Consider the following 20459-nt stretch of genomic DNA (forward strand, 5'->3'; position numbering starts at 1 on the left):
CCGCACCGCCAGAGCACAATTTCTGTTCTCATCCTGAAGCAAAGTTCTTAACCCAAGGTACTATTTCTGGGTTAGTGGAGTCTGTAACCTGAAGCGTATGTAACCCGAGGTACCACTGTATCAAACTGTCATAAGGCAGCCCTCCTGGTCATTCGTTTGAGTATAATATAGTAATGCATGCAGATACTTCAAACCAGTAAATTTATGTTGAGGGACAAAGGCCCAGGGAATAAAGCAAACACAAGAATGACAGACTGGGCTGTTATGTTAGTGCAATGCCTTTGAGTTGTGCAATGAAACTTCCTCCTCCCTCTTCTCCCCACACTGCCCTGTCCCCTCTAGATCTGCTCTGTGTTTCTCCTCAGTCCTCTGGAGCAGAGGGGGCACTGGGGGTACAAGGGTGGGATAGGGTAGGGAGGTTAAATTCCACATGCTAGCATGACTGGTTGGTTGTATACCACACTAAAGAATGTGGAAGAAGGGCCTGAATTTCCTCTAAAAAGGAAACATGGAGAGCAGTGAGTGCATCATATTCTTCAAATATCTAAAGGGCTGTCACATGGGAGATGGAGCAAGCTTGTTTTCTCCCACTCTGGAGGGTAGGACTCGAACCAATGGCTTCAAGTTACAAGAAAGGAGATTCCGACTAAACATCAGGAGGAACTTTCTGAAATTAAGAGCTGTTTGACAGTGGAATGGTCTCCTTCAGGAGGTGGTGGACTCTCCATCCTTGGAGCTTTTTAAGCAGAGGTTGGATGGTCACCTGTCATAGATGCTTTAATTGAGATTCCTTGAGAGGATTCCTTGTGATCCCTTCCAACTCTCTGATTCTATGACTCTATGGTTCATAGCACATGGATCAAGAACTGAAAGCCTTTTGGTCAGATGAGACCCCCACCAATTTATTACCCAACTTTCCAACATTCAGTCCAGAGGGTGAGGGGAACAGTCGAACTGAACATAGAAAGCTGCTTCCTATGAAGTCAGACCATTGGCCCATCTAGTTCAGTACTTCCTGCACGGACTGGCAGGAGCTCTCGCCACCAGATACTCTAGCGCTGAGCTCCATCCTTTCCTTTGGCCGTGGGACTTGGAGTAACTCAAGGCACAGGGATCAGGGGGGTGGGGGGAAGCCTCTGGTGCCCAAGCTGTTCTTGGGTTCCATCTCCCATCAGCCCCAGCTGGAATGGCCAGTGGGCAGGGAGCTGTAGCCCAAGAACACCTGGTTCCATACCACTCAATTAGGTCGCCTGTCCCCTCTGGTTTTATGAGACTGGAGACTGCCTTATCTGGATTCTTTGGCATAAAATAACCACAATAGCTGCTTTCCTTCCAAGGAAAAAGAATGACAGGATTGTTAGCTCTGAGGGTCATCCGATCCATTCCCCTGCAATGCACTGTTGTCCTCCTCCAGAGACACTTCGCCTTTAAACTGAAGGGCCCAGGACTGGAGATCTCCAAACAAGGAGGTATCTAACCAAAACAGAATGAAGCAGTGCCATTACTGTTTGGGATCTGAGACTTCTGCTCATGCAGTGAATGACAGAGCATAATGACAGAGCTTATGCCATGCATAAACTTACTTCCAGAGAACTGTGGTGTTAGAGCCACTTCGTTCATATTCCTTTTAAGGAAGTTACATGGGCACTGCTATAGGATAAGGTCTGTTCCTACTACATGTGTCTTGATTGCTTTTTTTGTACATGGGGTGCAGAGTAGAGTCCTTACCTGTTAAAGGTAAAGGGACCCCTGACCATTAGGTCCAGTGGCGGATGACTCTGGGGTTGCGGCGCTCATCTCGCTTTACTGGCCGAGGGAGCCGGTGTACAGCTTCCGGGTCATGTGGCCAGCATGACTAAGCCGCTTCTGGTGAACCAGAGCAGCACACGGAAACGCTGTTTACCTTCCCGCTGGAGTAGTACCTATTTATCTACTTGCACTTTGACATGCTTTTGAACTGCTAGGTGGGTAGGAGCAGGGACCGAACAATGGGAGCTCACCCCGTCACGGGGATTTGAACCGCCAACCTTCTGATCAGCAAGCCCTAGGCTCAGTGGTTTAGACCACAGCGTCACCCGCGTCCTTACCTGTTACATGTGCTTAAATCTCTTCCATTTAAAGCAACTGAGGATTAAATGTGCTTAGATTTGTCTGGGCTGAGCCCCACACATTGAAATCATTCATGTTGTGGTCCCAGTGTAAAATTTGGTGGCATGTAAGGGGTTCAACGAGGACATGAATTTAGAACAAGCCAAGTGACACTATTTTATTTGAAAGAAAATTCATATTAAAGCAAGCATGATACACACACACAAACACAGCTTCTTGAGCCACACAACGACTCTTCTAGGTAGTTCATTATTGGTCCCATTTTACAGATGGGCAAGTCAAAAGAACAACTTGCCCAAACCTATAAACAATAACAGGCCCAGTCCTGACTAACAAGTTCCTGAATTAGAATTAGAATCTAGAATACTCATTTTTTTTTCTGAACCACACTCTCTTGAGCTTAGGATGCTCATATTTTTAGAGTGAATTTTATGGAAGCAATATTTAGTGCAGCATGTCATGACTTATCATAATACAGGAGTGTAACATAAAACTTTGTAAAAAAAAAAATCAAATTAGACTATTGGTTCTTCTAAGCCTACTGCTGCCTATGGCTTTCCAAGATCTCAGGGATAAGTTGTTCTGAGTCTTACCACACTTCTGACCTTTCTAAGTGAACATGCCAAGCATAAAAATTCAGACTTCCTGTATGCAAAATACCTGCTAAGTTATAGCCCCTCTGTAGTTCTGTGCACATACATGTCATGGCATAGCCTGATGCAGAAACATACCAGAGACTCAAGAGACTGCATTTCAGAAAGTACTCACAGTGGTAGGCAAGATGGAATACAGTGGTACCTCCGGTTACATACGCTTCAAGTTACAGACTCCGCTAACCCAGAAATAGTGCTTCAGGTTAAGAACTTTGCTTCAGGATGAGAACAGAAATTGTGCTCTGGCAGTGCGGCGGCAGCAGGAGGCTCCATTAGCTAAAGTGGTGCTTCAGGTTAAGAACAGTTTCAGGTTAAGTACGGACCTCCGGAACGAATTAAGTACTTAACTCGAGGTACCACTGTAATGTATACACATATGATTTGGTTATAGTGCCTGGAGACAGACAGCAAAGTCATTCATTTATAGCCATGACCAGAGGAGAAACTTCAGCTGCCCCAGCTGCAACAACACATGTCTCTCCTGTATCAGTCTCTGCAGCCACAGCAAACGCTGCAACCTTCCAACAGTTTGACTTCACCCCCCAAAGGGAGACACTTTTCCATTGCCTCCAAAGAAAGACGGATAACAACATGCAGTAGATCAAAACTTTTTCAATTAGCTAAAATGTTGGTAATATAAGGACAGCGAGCTTTAATCAGTCTGATCATTAGATTAATCAACCAAGCCTTTATAGACCAGTTCTAAGCATATTTAGTCAGAAGTAAGCCTTAAGTGTAATAATTTCTCTGCAAGCGAGTGTGCTTGGATTGGACCCTAGTTGATTGATTGGGAATGGGCTAATTTCAAAGGGTGAAGCCAATTTTTGAGTTGGTGTGTCTGTTTATCCCTCCATACACCTTTTTTAAAATTCTGCTGTGTTACTGCAACAAGCAAAGGACATTATAACATTACAGTGGCACCTCGGGTTACATACACTTCAGGTTACAGACTCCGCCAACCCAGAAATAGTACCTTGGGTTAAGAACTTCACTTCAGGATGAGAACAGAAATCGTGCTCTGGCGGCGCGGCGGCAGCGGGAGGCCCCATTAGCTAAAGTGGTGCTTCAGGTTAAGAACAGTTTCAGGTTAAGTACAGACCTCCGGAACGAATTAAGTACTTAACCCAAGGTACCATGTACTGTAAGTATGTCCATGGTACTAACAATGGGAAGTAGCTTTCGTTTCTCAAGGCTGCAACGCTGCACACACTTACCTAAGAGTAATTCCTACTGAAATTGGTGGAGTTTAGTTGAGTAGATGTGTATAGATTGCCCTGTAAATTGCAAGTTATTCAAGGTCTGAAAAATAACCACATATTCCATTTTTTTGTAGTATGTAAGTTATTTAAATTTTATTCAACGAATTGGTTAAAAGGCAGATTATTAATACATGATCGTTATCGTGTATGCACGTGTTTCAAACACAGCAGTGGCTAAGTATCATTATTCCACTTGTGACCGGGAATTTTCTAACACCAGTTGATTGGGTTGTTATTATGACAAAGAATGCTCATAAGCATTCCAGTCCAGTGGCATAGCGTGGGTTGTCAGCACCCGGGGCAAGGCAAGTAATTTGCACCCCCTAACCCGTGGATTTGCGCCCCCTAACCCTAACCCCCAGATGTTGCGCCCGGTGTGGCCGCCCCCCTGCACCCCCCACACTACGCCACTGTTCCAGTCATTCAAAAACTGTCAGAATGTTTACAGTCCCCGTCCAGCTTCTGTAAGGGAACAAGAAATTGTTGGTCTGGCTAGAAGTAAAACTTCCCATACACTCCAGGGACAGAGGTGGCTTTGTGTGCTAGGCTGGAGGGAAATGGAGGGAAAAGGTGTGGGACAGAATTTTGCATCTTGATTTAGGTCAAATGATTCTTGGCTGCATATTCTCTACTGCTGCATATTCCGTAATGTATCTGTGCACGCAAATATTTTGCCCACCAATATCTATGAATAAAAAGAGATTGCATTGTGACAACCTGTCTAAAATACAAAACATAGTATTGAATGTTATGGTATTGCAAGATGCTTTGTTTTGGAAGAGGGGAAACTGTGTGTTTTGTTATAAAGGCTTTGATATGAATAGGTGCTCCAAATCTTTTCTCTCTCTCTCTCATGTTTTCGTTAATTATATCTGCATGTTGCAGTGACAGGCTACAGAATAAACAGAGAGTGATGTGTAAACAAACCCAGGCAAATTTTGGAAGGTACTCATTGGAATTGCTAAAAAGGGTGGGAATATGAATGCATAAAGCAAAATACATGTAATATACATGCAGGCACCAATCAGAGATATTGCATACACACTGCTGAACTCAAAAAGTCCGCCACAAAGCAGTGCTTTATATATAAGTACTGACACCCCTGTCTCCCCACAAACCATATTGCACAAACCATAGAATTGAAGACTGTATAAACCATAGCATTCAAAATCCCTCAAACCATAGCATTCAAAACTATGTTCTGTATTTTGGACAGGTCTCACCACCTTCTGAGTCTAGAGATAGAATCTATATGTGATAAGTAAAAATGGATGGATTGGTCAATTTCTATTTCTCATTTCTTCAGCCTTAAGGTCACGTCTCTCCATTTCCATATCCATTTGCAATTTTTTTATTATTATCTTTAAAAAATAGTTTGCATGAACACTTGCGCACATTATTGTATGCAACCTTGTCTAATATAGATATTTTTGCTAGTAGTTTCCACTTAGATACACACCCATCATTTTTGTCTGTTATTTTTGTGAATATAGGTATTTTTGGTGCAATCTCCCCTTAATATGTACAAATTTGTATGCACTTTTGGGGTGGAGAGCTGCATTGCTAAGTTTGGATGCGAGCAAATATTGAAGAAAATATGTATTTCAGTTTGTTTGGGAAGTGTTCATTCCATAGGCATGACCAAACAAATGTCTTTACCAGTCCTGGAGATTAGTACTGATGATCTGTTCGACAATGGCAATATGACTTAGTGTTTATCCCCCTCCTTCGGCACAACACACTATTTCATGCTCAGGATCCAAAATGATTATTTGTTTGCAGAATATTCTTTTCACATGCGCATCACCATTTTTACACCAGGATAGCACAACACATGTGCACACTGTGATGAATAAATTTGTTTTTAAAAGATTAGCCAAAACGTGCAGTATTCAACTAACAGAGTGGTTTGCATTACATTATTCTTGGCTTATTATTGCTGACACTGTATTCTTTTGGCTTTGGTATATTATAATAGCACTCTGATTCTAAACATATTGCTGAACTATAACTCTTACACATGCTTAAGTTCACTGGTTTTAAATATGCTCCAAACTCTCTTGAGTTGTGTCCATTGATACAAGTTTAAGGAGTATTTAAGGAAAATTAAAAATTGCTCAGAAATAAGTATCAATGAATTTAACAGGGGTGACTCCAAAGCAAGTCTGTTTAGGTCTGTTTCCTTAGTACAGGGTGAATTTCACAACAATTTAATGGGGGTTTTGGTCACTGGTTTTGGTAGTGTGTACATTGCAGTTTAAATTGGAGGGGGGGATAATTCAATCAGGTTGCAGAAATCAGGTATATATTATTGGGAGTAAGCCTATTTTGTAACTATCATGCACAATGTACGAACATAATCCACTGGTAGATGGTCCTGCAAAAGCTCCATAGATATAAGTCAGAGCTGTGTAAGGGGTGTGTAATTATTTCAATGGTGATTAGGCCGAAGTTGTTCCCCATTTCCCTGACCTCTTACAGCTGTATTCACTAATCTGTATGGTTCATAATGAATATGCTTGCACCACTCTTGTGCAGTTCCCAGTCTGCACTGGAGAAAATCCCAGTCTGCTCTGCCTCTCCTCTCTTATATAATATATACACCCCATATTCAGATGCCAAAGACTCTTCAGCCAGCTCATGGCATGAAATCGCAAGGCAACACAAAAATTGCAATTAAAGCAAGCAAGCAAAACAAATGAATGAATAAAGCAAATAGCAGTGATCTATAAACAAGCATGTGTTCAACGAAGCAGACACAGGGCTGATTCAGCCACTGTTAAGCACTCTCAGATCCCATTGATTCCTAAGTGCGATACTGAAGCACACAAAGGCTTTCACCGATTTCAGTGAGACTTCAGAGGTGCTTAATTGCCACTATAATTGTGCCCTCTATTACTCCACGATCTGCATATCCCACAATTAACCACCCTCAAATCATCTGCCAATGCCCTTATTCCTTTGGCATTAGGGTGGCTTAGAACATCTGGCAGAAGTCAAAATTCCATTGTTTTTTGTTTTGTTTTCCCTCCATGAGTGTGCTTACTTACCCTAGCCACAAATTATCATTTAACATGTCTTTAGGACAGCAAGGGAAATCTAAAACCTAAAACGCTCACACAAATAAATGCTGTTGGGTTTTTTTTAAAGGAGGGAAATGTTCTGTACGAAATAGGTGTCTTCTGGGAAGGGAGGCGAGGCTGCGGAGGACAGAGTCCTCCTGTTTGCAAACAGAAACATTTGCATTGATCTGAGTGGGAACCTGACCATGTGCTCCTGTGCCAATTAGGCGCACATCTGATGCTCTGGAATTGCGCAACGGCCATTGCGCATTCAGAACTCGCCATAACAAGAGGAGAAAATGTCAGCCGGGGGCTGAAGGTCTCTCTCTCCCCCCCGCAATCCTCCCCAGAGGAAGGCGGGGAGGGCAAATGAGCGAATGGTAATTAAAGGAACACCGGGTGTTAATCGAAACGATAGCTTCCTGATAGCACTAATATTAGCCGTTCGAGGAAAATGTGGGCGCTCATTAATAACCAGCGCCGCACAGCAATGGAAAAGGAATATATATATGCGTGGAGCAAATAAAATCCCTTGGAATGTCTCCCGCTTGCACTGCTGGCCAGCCAGTGCAATGTGTGCGTGTGTTATATGCGTAGATACACACAGATACACAAATATAATCAATGCATGCGTTATAGTGATTATCTGGCCTCTCTCCCCCTCTGTCCCTCCCTCCCTCCCTCCCTCCCTCTTCCTGTTATGTTTCTTCCTCTTAATTGAAAATCGTTAAATTTAGGGGTGGGGAGGGGGCGCCGAGGAAGTGGATGGAGAGAGTGGCGGGGCGACTTTTGCATAAGTGATATTTATCGCAAAGGTGAAAACAATTAACTAGCGTGTTCAGATCTTCTGCCAGAGAGGGCAGGCCGGCCTGGCGATGGTTACGCGCGGCTAAAGGGAGAGAGCACCACTACCAGCCCAGCCCAGAAAAGGCTGATAGGAGAAACGCCTGCCTTCTGCATCTTTCTTTTTCTCTCTGTGTGGATAAATTGTAATGGTAAGATTCGAACCAGTGAAACCCGTCGGCTCTTCCTGCCGCTTCTTTTCGAGTGGCTGCCTATATTATTATTATTATTATTATTATTATTATTATTATTATTATTATTATTATTATTATTATTATTTTATTACAGGCTGCTTTCTGCTTGAGCAAACAGCCTAAAAAGACATTAAATATGTAAAGAAATCACCCCGGCACAGCGACCCATCTCGCCCTGTGGGGCTTGAGCATGAATTTTTAATAGCTCAGAGAGAGAAAGATGGAGAGACTATACCAAGTCACCTTCCATCATCACTCAAACGCGGCTCTTGAAATTGACCAGACCTTCCCCCACCCCTCTGCACAGGTCGCTGCTGTTGCAGCTGTGAAATTGACTGGACCAAACGGTGCGTTGTCACTCCCTTGAAATACGCCGAAACCTCCATCCTCGGTTTGCTGCCAAGGCTCCGGTTCTGTGACTCCCCAACCCAAACCGGAGTGCGCTTCGCAATCCACCCCCCACCCCCAAGCATTCCCCATTTTCCCCGGCTCTCCATAAGCACCCAGATTTAGTTTAATAATTCATAGAAAGAGGGCTTTTGTTCTTTTTCTTCTGCGCACGTCCCCCGCGCTTTTGCTGGTGTCTGCAGCTACGCGTAAAGTCCGTGGTAATATCTCCTCCCTCCGTTGGATTCTTCGAGCAATGCCAGCAACTTCTCCAATAGACAAGCTGCGGTGGTGAATATGGCAATATTGGCCATCCCCGCACCTTGGAGAACTCCTTAGGCTGCGTTGCAACAAGTGTGCCAGGGCTACTCGGAATAAAACGGCGGATCAACATCCAAAACGTAGCCGGCGCGTATCTACACGCGGTTTTTCGAAAGGTGCAACCCGCATACTGTTGAAAGTAACAAGGGAACGAGATTGTGGCTGTTCTAGAAACCTTATCAAGCAATCAAGTTTTTCCTCCTCTTAAACTGACTCCTAGCCGCACCTTCAACGCACCTGATGGAAGGAAAGCTCGTTGATTTCAATGAGCCCTACTTTCGCGTAGTGTATTCAGAGGGGAGCTGCAAGGAAGCAGCCTAAGAGCACAAGCCTCTATATGTTTACTCGGAAGTAAGTGTCGCTGTGGAGTTAAAAGTGCAACCTAAATGGGATCGCGACGCCAAAAATGTTCATAATAGTATCTTAACCTACTGATATTTAATAGGCAGGACAGGAATGTATTTCCTACCTATTGTCACCCTTGCACCTCTGATTTTGGATTATAATCGGGCAGCTTTGAAGGTCAGCATATTTTTTAATGCTTTGAAATATGAGCTTCTAGACACAAGATGTGCGTGCGGTCCCATTGGAATCCATAGGGTTTACTTCCAAAGAAGGGCGTTGAGGACTTGAATCCTAAAAAGCAAGAGATTCGGGGGTGCATTCCAGCGCTTTCCTCCCATCCTGAAATTCCTTCGGCTCTGCGTAAATCTCTTCTCAAAAAACCCAGAAAGAAATATGGGACCCCCTCAGCACCCCAGTCTAAAATAACGCCGCGTTAAACCAAGAGGAAAACACCACCGTAATACTCTCTCTGCCCCCCTCCCTTCGTTCCCAACGCTTTGCTTTATTACCGCAAACAACCTTGCTATTAAAAGGGGGAATACCATGCAAAAGGCGGGTCGATAGACCAATTCAGACGGTTCTCACGTTAATTATCATCAGTAAGACCCAATGAGGAAGGGGAGGGGGGCCGAGAGGGAGGGAAGGAGCGGGTGGAAGCGGAGCTCATCTTTGGAGACGAGGTGTTCACAAACTGTCTTGTTAGGGAAAGAGTGACGTGACAACACACACACACACGAACAAAGGATGTAGCCACACACCCAGCCTCGCCAGGAAAGCAAAACATTCACACACTCAATTTCCTCTCCTGCCTTAGTGTCCCACGAGCTGGTAACGCGGCTCATAATTAAGAGAGGAGGAATGCTAATTATTAATAAATCACCGGAGACGCGTTAGGGGAAAAAAAACCCACTCCCCACCCTCCTAGAGCCCCTTCCCCAAAGGAGATGGATTTGAAATCTCCTGCAAAGGATCGATCAGTCCTTTGGTATATCTATAGTAAAAGGCGAGGGTAATTTTGGGGATGGAGTGGGGTGGGAAATTGGGGTGAGGTGAGGAGAATTTGGAAGCGAAGTCATCTCCTGGGGGGGGGGGAGGTATCCCTGTGTAGTAGTTTTCCCCTCTGCTAATCAATACCAGCCAACGATTAATTGCAACAGTCCAGAATCAATCAAACTACAGGTGAATGAGGCAATTGTCAAGGATAGAGGAGGAGGAGGGATTCCTCTTATTAAACGCGGTTGTAAACATTGGACGGGGGCGTTAGATGTGTGAGAATGTTTAAATATGCCCAGCTGGAGCAAGCCTAGGAAACAATAGATCTCAATGTACCAGAACTCAACACTCTCCTCTGTGACTCTAACCTTGGGCATCTAACTACCTTGTGATGAAGGGTGATGAAAGGATGAGAGGCGAATCCCCGCGCAGGGTTATCTTTTCATACCCGAGGCTGCACCGCAAAATAGCTGTCAAAACCATGGTGCAATCAGTTTCCCTTTCTGATGCATACATTATATGGGATGGAAATATATATATATTTATACACATTCCCTTCTGGCGTCTCCCAGTTTCAGCCCATTCAGCGTGGTTTGCATAGTAAGATCTGCCGACCAGATCCCCCTGCCCACCTTTATCCAGCTGATTCATTTGTCAACAATCCGTACTGTAATATTTTTTTCATTACGCACAAATGGACGAAATTCCTTGCCATCTTTAGAACAATAGAAGGGGTAGAAGGCTTCCCTTAACGACCACTAGAGGGCGCCCGCAAACAACTCGGCACACATCAAAAGAACAATATACCAAAAAAATGTGATTGTTCTCTCTCCTTCCCCCTCCCCCCACGCTCAAATATATCCAATCTGTTCTGCAGAAAATAGCGCCCTTTTCCCTGCTTTTTTCCCTCCCTCCCAAAAGAGTCCCCAAGCTTTCTGATGCGTTCATCTGGTAGCTTTCAATATCAGCGCCTCATTTTTCGCAGAGCGAACCCGGGTTTTAATTCTCCATTTCCACTCATGATGACTTTTAAATGATACACACACATATCTGAAGGGAAAGGTGGGGGTGGGGGTAGGCGAGGATGGAAGATTTCCACCTCGACACAACCACACACGCTTTTATTTATCTTGCAGACACCTTAGCAGACTCCAAAAAGAAAGGCTTTGGTTTTGTGCTCCATTTCGAATGTAATAAATAGACGAATTAATTCACAAACAGCACTCAGTGATTGGAGCTGAGAAAGGCACGGTCCTTTCCCAAAGCTGGGATAGTCAACGTGGCGCTCGCCAGATGCTTTTTGCACTCCCCTTGGCCCCAGACAGCATGGTCAGTGGGTCAGCAATGAAGTCCAGCATCACCTGGCGAAGGGACACTAGGTTGGCGACCCCTGTTTCACAGCATACACAAAGCTGTAGCTGCCTTCTCCCGCGCCCGCTCCCCGCGCATCCTAAAAGCTGGTCAGGGGAGAAGAGCTGCTCCCTTTTCTCCATCTTCCAGGCAACTTTCCTGAGAGAGAAGGGGCACAACACAACCACCACCACAACAACAACAACACAACCCTCTCCAAAGAAGATGTCTAATTTTGGAGCATTCCTGCCCAGAAGATTGAAACCTCGGGGACTGTTTATAGGTGTCGCCATCTAGAAGAACCACAGAGACCCAAACCGAGACCACCAAAATAATAATAATAATAATAATAATAATAATAATAATAATAATAATAATAAGGCGGCAAGGGCGCGGAGGGAGGCGGGAAGGAGAGCAAAGGGCCTGGGCATTGTCTCCCGAGCATCCTCTCCCGAAAACCAAGGCGGCTGGTTCTTGGGACAACCCATCAGCCAAGTTCAAAAGCCTGTGCAGCACTCAGGCCCTACACACACACACACATGCACACACACGCACACGCACACAGGCGAAGTAACCTCTCTCCCTAGCCTCCAACCTGTTTTGACCCGAGGACCAACAGACTTGGCCGCTGTCTCCCTGGGAGAGCGAATATTCTGGTGACCCACCGTGACACAAGGAAAGACCCGGGAAGAGCGAGAGGGACGGGTGGGAGGGCTTACCAGCAAGTCTTAAGGCTGACATCCTCTGGAACTCGGGTTCCTGCAGCCATTTCCACATTCTCCTGAAGGTCTCCCTGCCCGATTTCAGTTTACTCCAAGGTTTAGGGTTCCTTAGAAGGTCTGAAAGGGTCCCCTGAGAACGGCACAGCACCCTCTGGGCGAAAATGGCCTGGGGGATGCTGTAGCGCTTCAGCTCGGCCGTGATTCTCTGCGCCACTTCTTTGGTGTTGATCTCTTCCAGCTGCCCGGAGTTGTTGACCTGGGTTCCCGAGGAAGAAGACGGGGGTCTCTCCCTGCCGGAGGCCAAGACCGGCCCGTGAGACTGAGGGTGGCCTCCGGGGTGGCTGGGGTGGTGCATCCCGTTGAGGTGAGACATCATAGGCGCCGGAGGGGTGCCCAGGCCCCGCGACAGGTGCTGCTCCCCGCGGGCCAGCATGGCAGTGTGCGCGTCGAAGTTAGGGCTCAGCATCTTCTCGTGGCCCGCGGGGCCGTAGCTCTGCAGGCCCTGCTGGGTGTTGTGGATGGAGCCCAGCCCGTTGCCCAGAGGGCTGCCGCCCAAGGGGGACAAGCTCTGGCCCATGCCGGGCATCTCCTTGTAAGGGCTGTAGAGGTTGTTCATGGCCGGGAGGCCCCTCTCGTCGCGCATGAGGGTGAAGCTGCCGCTCACGTTGCCCGACAGGCGCTGGTGGTGGTGGTGGTGCGCGTGCGGGTGGTGGTGCGGGTGGTGGTGGTGGTGGTGCGGGTGGTGGTGCGCGTGCGGGTGGTGGAACTTATCCGACACGGTGGAGATGGGGGGCAAGGGCTGCAGCGGCGTCAGCGTGGTGTAGGTGCTGGTCATGCTCATGCCCGGAGGAGACGAGTCGCACGGCATGCTCATGGCGTGGTGCAACGGGATGGACAGCTCCGCGCGGTAGTCCCCCGCGCCGTCCAGCAACGAGGCCATGCTGGTCACCATGGCTGAACGCGACGAGGCGGACGCCAAGTCCTGGTGGGAAGGCGGCGGCGGAGGGCCTGGAGGCGGCGGAGGCGGCGGCGGCGGGTGGACCCGGAGCGATCCGGCGCTCCGGCTGCTGGGGTGGTGGTGGGGGCTGGGGCTGCCCATCAGCTCCTGCTCATGGCTCGAGGGCCCGTGCAAGGGGCCCAGCGTCTCCATTGTCATCTCCGGGTTCATGGCGCAGCTGTCCAGCTCTTTGGTTAGGCATCGATAGGAGGTGCACGCAGTCTTCATTCAGTCCATGGAGAGGGGTGGTCGGCACCAGGGGGCTTCGCGGGGCTGGGTGCAGAGGGGGAAGGCAGGCAGGCAGACGGAGCTCCGGGGGTCGCTTGGCTCTGGGGAAGGGGAGGAGGTGGGGGGGATCAAAAGCTCCAGCCGCGGCGCTTCGCCAGAGGAAGATGCTGGATGCTGCTGCTGCTGCTGCCGCTCCTGCTGTGTTGGGTTTTCCTTTCCTTTCTTTTTTTTTGGACGGGGGGGTGTCGATATAAGGCCTCTCAGTTGTGTGCGTGTGTGAATTGTGTGGTGAGTGCGTGTGGGGGGCGGGAGGGGAGCCGAGAGAGAGAGAAGGGGGGGTGGGGGAGAGAAAGAGAGAGAGAGAGAAGGGAGGGCAGCCACCAGCCTCTCCGTCAGCCTGGCCAGCGCCGCTGCAGCCGCCTCGCCATGTCCGAGCCCTTTCCTGCTCTTACGTCGTCTGTTTGGGTAGCTGGAGCTGTCCAGAGTTGCGATCGAGGCTCGCCTCCCATCAACCTAGCCCAGCCCCGGGGAAAAGGCGGGCTCTGCGGGCGGATGGACGAGGCGATCGCCCACTCAGGACGCCTCGTCGAGCCAGCCGGCTCAAGGTCTGCGGGAGCCCGGCCAATGGCAGAGGCGAGGAGGAGGAGCGACGCGCCGGGAGGCTTCAAGCTTGCCTGAAGATTCCCAGGCACTGGAATCAAACGCCAAGGAGAGAGGCAGAGAGAGAGAATGAAAGAGAGAGAGAATTTAAAGATGCAGCGTCCTCCTGCCTTGGGTATCGAGACGGAGCTGGCCAGCCCTGCTTTTCTCTTTCTCTCTCTCCGCGCCCAGGCGCAAGCAGGGCGCACGGCGCGCACAAAGGGAACGCGGGAGAGGGAGCTTGTGAAGATGGCTGGGGGGGGGGGTGGAGAGGAGAGCCACGCCCGGGAGCTGCCTCCCTTCTCGGAAATAAAAATAAAATAACGGGGTACCGCCAAGACACTAATCAGAGGCGGTTAAGTGGGTACCTAAAAGGGGTGGCGATGCCCGGCAGAAATCTCTTTTCCAGCTCTCCTTTCTGTTAGGCACAGGCACCAGCTAGTCAACGTTAAAGGCTACAACACACACACACACACACACACACACACACACACACAAAGACACACAGAAATGTCTATGTAGCTCCCCGCTGTTAGTGATTGCTCCCCCCCCCCCCATTTTTATGGTCGGTCTTTATTTAGGGAGCCCGTCCACCGCCAACCCAGGTATCCAGGGCTGCAACGCCTCTGCGCGCCTGCCTGAAAGCGAGCCTCCCTGGAGTCCTAGGGGGTTTCCTTCGAGTAAGACAGCCAGAGGATCCGGCTCTTCGTCACCAAACACCCAGCCCCCTCCCCAAGCATTGCCTTTCTACAGCAGCTCAAAGTCCGTCAAAGGTGATGTTCTGGTTGTGGTTTTTTTTTACTGGGAATATTTGGGCTGGCTTTGCTGGATGGCTGGTTTTTAGAAAAAAATTAAAATCGTCAATAATAATAAATGCATAAAACCGGCTGTCTCTTGGGGAGGAAGAGAACAGAGCTTGTGATCCTAGCCGATCGCCTTTGGATCCGGAGAATCTTTCAGCCTTCTTTCTCCCCTCACCCCGCGCCGCCTTCCTGGAGCGCCACAGAACTTAGCCAAACTTGGCTTCATTATGCAGCAGCCACGCTCATTAGCGGCGGGTTGATCTTCGCTGAGGAGCGTGGCGGCCGAGGCTGCAGCTCCCCGCGAGGTAGACGGCAGCGGCGGCGCCTGCCTCGTTGCAACCACAAACAACAACAAGGGGTGTGTGTGTGAATATGCATAATATATGCGCTATTTATGGAGAGGGGATGGCCCTTTATGGAGATCTCGGCAGTCCCAAGAATGCCTCTAGCTGGGCTGCTTCGCCATTCCATCCCAGTCTCCTCCTCCTCCTCGCCTCTTTCCAAAAAGAGGCTTCGGTGGAAGTCTGCGCCGAATGAGCCCTGCAATTATGGACTATGAAACTGGCATCTCGATCCTTAAACTGTTAGGGCGCATGGAGCTTAAGCAGACTGACGCAAGGAATAGAGAGGTCTCTGCCCCGGGGGCACGAAACATTAAATTTACAAATTTTCCAGGTCGCCTTTTTGCGCGCAAGTATCGCAATCCTATGCATGCACACCGGCTCCTGAACGCGTCGGAGCTGCGCTCTTACATCGACGTGTATTGCAAGGGCAATCCAGTCGCGAAGCCAACGGCCAAGATTCATCCGCAGCTAAGCGCCGCTGCTTAGACGCCCATTGGTTTCAATGGGAAAGATCAGCGCCTGCAATGGGGACTTACAAGGCATTTAATTTAGGCTGGATCGTGGCCAATGCGCTTAGCTGTCCTTGGAAGCAAGAGCCTTGATTTTAGTGGAGCTACTTCGGACGTAGGATAGGATGGCAAGCTTATAAAAAGCACGGTTTCCTCGAATGTAAACCTCACTAATGTGAGAAAATCCAAGAAGACGCTTGGCTGTCTTGTGTTAGGGACCCTCAACATGGCAGAAGCTTTGCAGTAGCTGCGCCTTCAGGAACCTTAATGAGATTTCGTGTGTGTGTGTGTGTGTGTGAGAGAGAGAGAGAGTCAAAACAAATGCCAAAGGCCTGCTCTTGAACACCTTCGAGTTTAATTAGCAGGTAATAAAGAAAATACAAATTTATGGTGATTATGATTATTACAAACCTGTGCTTTTGGTGGTTATTTTCCAAACAGCTCATAATAACCAGAAACACAGAGACTCCGGAAGATTAACCCCAAGAGATGCAGTTGGCCCGATTCATATCAAGACATGGAACCTTTACCTTAGCTTATTTACTCCCAGGCAAATTCTCCCTAAGTTCGACAGAGCTTCCTCCTCTGGTCACTTCGCCCAGGGTTGCAAGGAGGAAATTTACGGTACTTCGTGCAAGCAAATCCTTTACAGATTTACTTTGGAGTAAGCCCTAATAAGCTCGTGGGTTGCCTTTCTGAGTGCAAATATGTCTAAGATCCCTCTGCGCGTTCTACACCGAACTTTTTTTTTTTTTTTAAAAAAATACCGTCCAATGTACATTCACTTGCGAGTAAGCCTCACTGAACTCAGTTTTTGAGTAAGCAAGCCTTCAAACAAGAAAAATAAAAGGCAATTGAAAGGACCGAGACTCAAACATAAATGAAGACTTCAGTCCTATACTGTATACCTCCTGTAAGGCCCATTGGACTCAGTCGGACTTACTTCTGAGTAAACATATAGGATGGCGCTTGCAAGCTGACCCAAGGGAAGTGTTCCTGTAGATCACCCACATCAAGTAAAATTGATGTCTAAGGAATTTACTCCTGAGTAAGGAGTCGATCTTGAAAGCGGCCCAGCCCCAAATCATTCCCCCCCAAAAATTCAGAAATTGAGGGCTTCCGCTGAATTGGGTTGGGCCAATTCCGGACCTGAGAAGGTGCAGCCCTAAGCGTGCTTACTCGGAAGTAAACCCTATCCAGCTCGGCTAGCTAGCGTCGTCGCAGTGGGATCCTATGTATGTTTCCTCCCTCGCTGGACATGGCGAGGGTTACTCCCTAGCAAGGCTGCTTGCAGTCACATCCCACGCGCATTGACCCACCAGTTAAGACCCCATTCAGTGCCCTGGTATTTCTGCTCCAGTCGCGATGCTTATTTAGGATTGCAGCTTTGGGGTCCTCCCAGAGCCCTTGCCCGCCCGCCCACTAGTACACATCCATCCCTCGCATTTTCTGTGCCAGCCTCCTTGCACTAGCCAGCCGCCGAGAGAGCGAGAACGAGAGCGCGCGCAGCCCCTTCCAGAAGTAACAGCTTCTCCGGGGGGGGGGGGGGGAGAGAGCAGGTTGAGGCTGCGCAGATGTTGCCTTTGTTTAAAGAGACAGTAATTAAGGGCAGGAGGGACATAAGTTTGAAAAGCGTGACCTATTTTCTTTTGATCAGCTGTCAAAAGAAGAGCGGGGGGTCTCTTAAGACAGTCCCTTCCAACCACTTCCAGCTGTTAGAGAAAACTTGGCTCGGAAAACAATTGTGGTTTTGGGGGGGGGCGGAGAAAGAGAAGCCCCACTTTAAAAAAACACAAAAAAACTTGAGAAAAGCTTGCAAAATAAATCTTTGGACCAGTGACATGGACTTGTGGGGCTTTTGAGGGGGGGGGACACACGGAGGGGGGGGGGAATAGTAGCGCCCCTCCCCCAAATCTCGAGGACGCTTGAGACACTCATGCTAAAACAAAAAACAGGGCTTCGAACGAGACGTGATTACTCAAAAGTAATAATAATAATAATAATAATAATAATAATAATAATAATGGCCATTGAACTCAATAAGATTTCACTGGGATTGTTATTTGAATGGGACTTGCCCCTAAGTAAGGTTTAGTATGGGAGAGGGCGGGTTACTCGTACGTAAAGCCCTTAGTATGAATACATATGGCCTGAACCCAAGCGTGTTTATTCTGAAGTAAACCCTGCGTGGGTTGGGACTGTGTCTCCCACTTAAATTCGCTGGAAATGGAAGCCATAGGCTGCAAGTCTATGCACGCTTACTTAGGAGGCGGCTCCACTGAACCCAACGAGGTTAATTCCTGAGTAAACATGCCTTGGATCAAGACTGCAAGGACCTGAAATTGATTCAGTATTGGCCTCGGGAGCGGTAAATTCTCAAACCACTCGCTTCTGGAGTAGTCCTCTTGAACGTAGGCTAACAACGGTAGTGATAGGAATAATGAAGATGATGATAAGTGGATAATTTGAGGATAGAGAGGTTCAGTCGCTTTCAGAATTGAAGCCCTACGTGGGTGCAAGAGTCCTAGACAGCGGTGGGAAGGAAAGTCCCAGCTTCTCAGGTAAAGCAACAAGGTTAACTCAATAGACGTTGGGGTATCAGTCCTTCCGGATAGCCTTTTTAAAATTTCTGTGGTATTAAATGATCAAATAGGATTAGGCTTGCAAACAAACAAACACATTATATTTTGTGCTAAAATAAATCTCTCTAATATTACCTGTATCTTGATGTGGGTAGTATAACCCCTTCCATTAATAATAATAATAATAATAATAATAGGGATTAAACTGAAGGAAGTCACTTTGAGATGCAACCTTTCTGAGTTGGGTTCAGGGGGTCAGGAGTCCAGTTCCTTACCCAATCATCCTGCTGCATTTTTTAATTGTTGGTGGAGCACCGTCTCACAGCCCAGTCTACCTCACACGGTTATTATGAGGTTAAACAGAGGGTGGAACGGGGATTTCTCCAAGGAGCGAGGAAAGAATAGAAACGTCACCATGCACATTTTAGATAGGGAATGTGTATTAATTTATGGGCACGCATCTACATTTCTTGCAAAAAAAATCTAAATTTTTTGTTTGGTTTTTGGTATGTCACAGCAGAATAAAAAGCCATTAGAATTATTTCAGCTCCCTCCCCATTAAAATCTTAATCCTGACAACAAAATAAATCCTATAAAAAGGGGTGGGGGTGGGAGGAACACTTTTGAAACGTGCTCAGTTTGGGGCTTGAGAGGGAGAATCTCCTGTTTGGTAGAAATAGAGAAATCCACCCACGTGTCAGTTTTAAACTAAGAAGGAGGTGTTTTTACAGCTGACTCCAGAGGAGCCAATCGCAATTCCTGGGCGCGAATCCGCTTTGCTCCTGAAAGAAAGCCTCTCTGACTCGCCTCAGAACAGGGGGATCCACCGCACATCGAAACGATTAACTAGGATTAGCAGCACTCCGCTCTTCTAAACCCCTTTCCCGGAAAGTTAAGTCCAACTGATCTCCAGCCGACTTACTCGAAAAGGTGCTTCCATTCACACGTGACGCTGCGCTAAATCGGACGAAGCCCCAGCAGATCGCTCCACCTGCTCTTTTGTGCTACTCAGGCCGCAACGCCAATTTACCCGGGAGTAAGCTCCACTGCATTCAATAGGACTTACTTCTAAGTAGGCACGAATTAGACAGCGCTGCCAGCTTCCAATCTCTCAAAATCAGGATCCATCCGTTTGTAAGGCTTGAGGGGGAAGAGAACCCCTGTTTGGAGCAAAGCGTAAACATGCGGCACCCAGGAACCCCCAAGGCTGACTTTTTGAAGATCTCTGCGGCCTTTTTCATCTACATTTTCCTGTAGGGAAAAAGGGGAGCAGTGAGTGCCCCTATTCTCTTAACCTGGGGGGTGGGGTGGGCATGGCGGGTTGAGGTTCTCTAGGGTGGGAGAAAATCAACCTGGAAAAATAAACCTGTTTTCTGGCTGCTGAGCTCCCTGGTCACGTGGGCCAGAGTTTAAAGGTGAGGTGTTGCATGTTCCCACCTCCAGATCAATACTCTGCTTTCTGTATGGAATCAGGCAGACAAGCGGCTCTTTGTGTACTGAATATGCCTTTGACTCGGCTCTGGATTTCCACGCTGAGCATCTCGAAGGCGAAATGAAAACAGTCTCCAACACCCCTTTTGTAGGGAAAGAGGCACACGACACAGGATTATTTCAGATTAGGATCGTTTCCTATCCAGGGCATTAAATGACTGACAAACACACATAAAACGCCTTGCTCACAGGAGTCCTGGGAACCTCAGCTGTAAGCGTCACCATATATATATGCCTTTATTATCAGCAATAATACTATTCGTTTAAAAAAAGGAAACATGCTCTTGGACCTGCATAAGTGTTTTGCTTTTTACCGTGCTATTTTAATTTCTTTCTCCCCCCCCCAAAAAAGCAGTAAATAAGAGTGACTCAGGAATTGCCCCCCTTATTAATATTTGAGAAAAATTGCACGCACACCAATGATAGGAGACGTGGGTTTGCAGGGAGCTGTTTTTACGCATCCAATAGCAAGCGTGAGGAAGGATATCGAATACTGTTTTGATATCAAATATTTTCAGCGTCTTTCTATAATTGTAAGAGGAATCCTGCATGCTTGTGCCAGAATTTAACCTTTCTCCTCTTCAGTCCTTTATATTAAAAGGTGTGTGTGTGTGTTCTCCAAATATAC

At 47.5% G+C, this 20459-nt stretch overlaps 1 protein-coding gene and 1 long non-coding RNA gene across 2 annotated transcripts in view; one reads left to right on the forward strand and one right to left on the reverse strand.

Annotated features, from left to right (window-relative positions):
* ONECUT2 (one cut homeobox 2) overlaps positions 1-13958 on the reverse strand; it is a 72627-nt gene extending 58669 nt beyond the window's left edge. The window contains exon 1 of the mRNA XM_083702835.1: positions 12236-13958. Within this exon, the coding sequence (XP_083558961.1) occupies positions 12236-13463 (1228 nt within the window). The 5' untranslated portion in view covers positions 13464-13958. The remainder of the gene's footprint in view (positions 1-12235) is intronic.
* Positions 13959-17890: 3932 nt separating this feature from the next.
* On the forward strand, positions 17891-20042 carry LOC310827232. The gene is made up of 2 exons (XR_014556239.1): positions 17891-18319; positions 19072-20042. It is a non-coding gene; the product is annotated as an uncharacterized lncRNA (long non-coding RNA).
* The last annotated feature ends 417 nt before the right edge of the window (positions 20043-20459 follow it).

The sequence above is a fragment of the Podarcis gaigeae genome (genome assembly GCF_964106915.1).
Source record: "Podarcis gaigeae genome assembly, chromosome: 11".
Lineage (NCBI taxonomy): Eukaryota > Metazoa > Chordata > Lepidosauria > Squamata > Lacertidae > Podarcis > Podarcis gaigeae.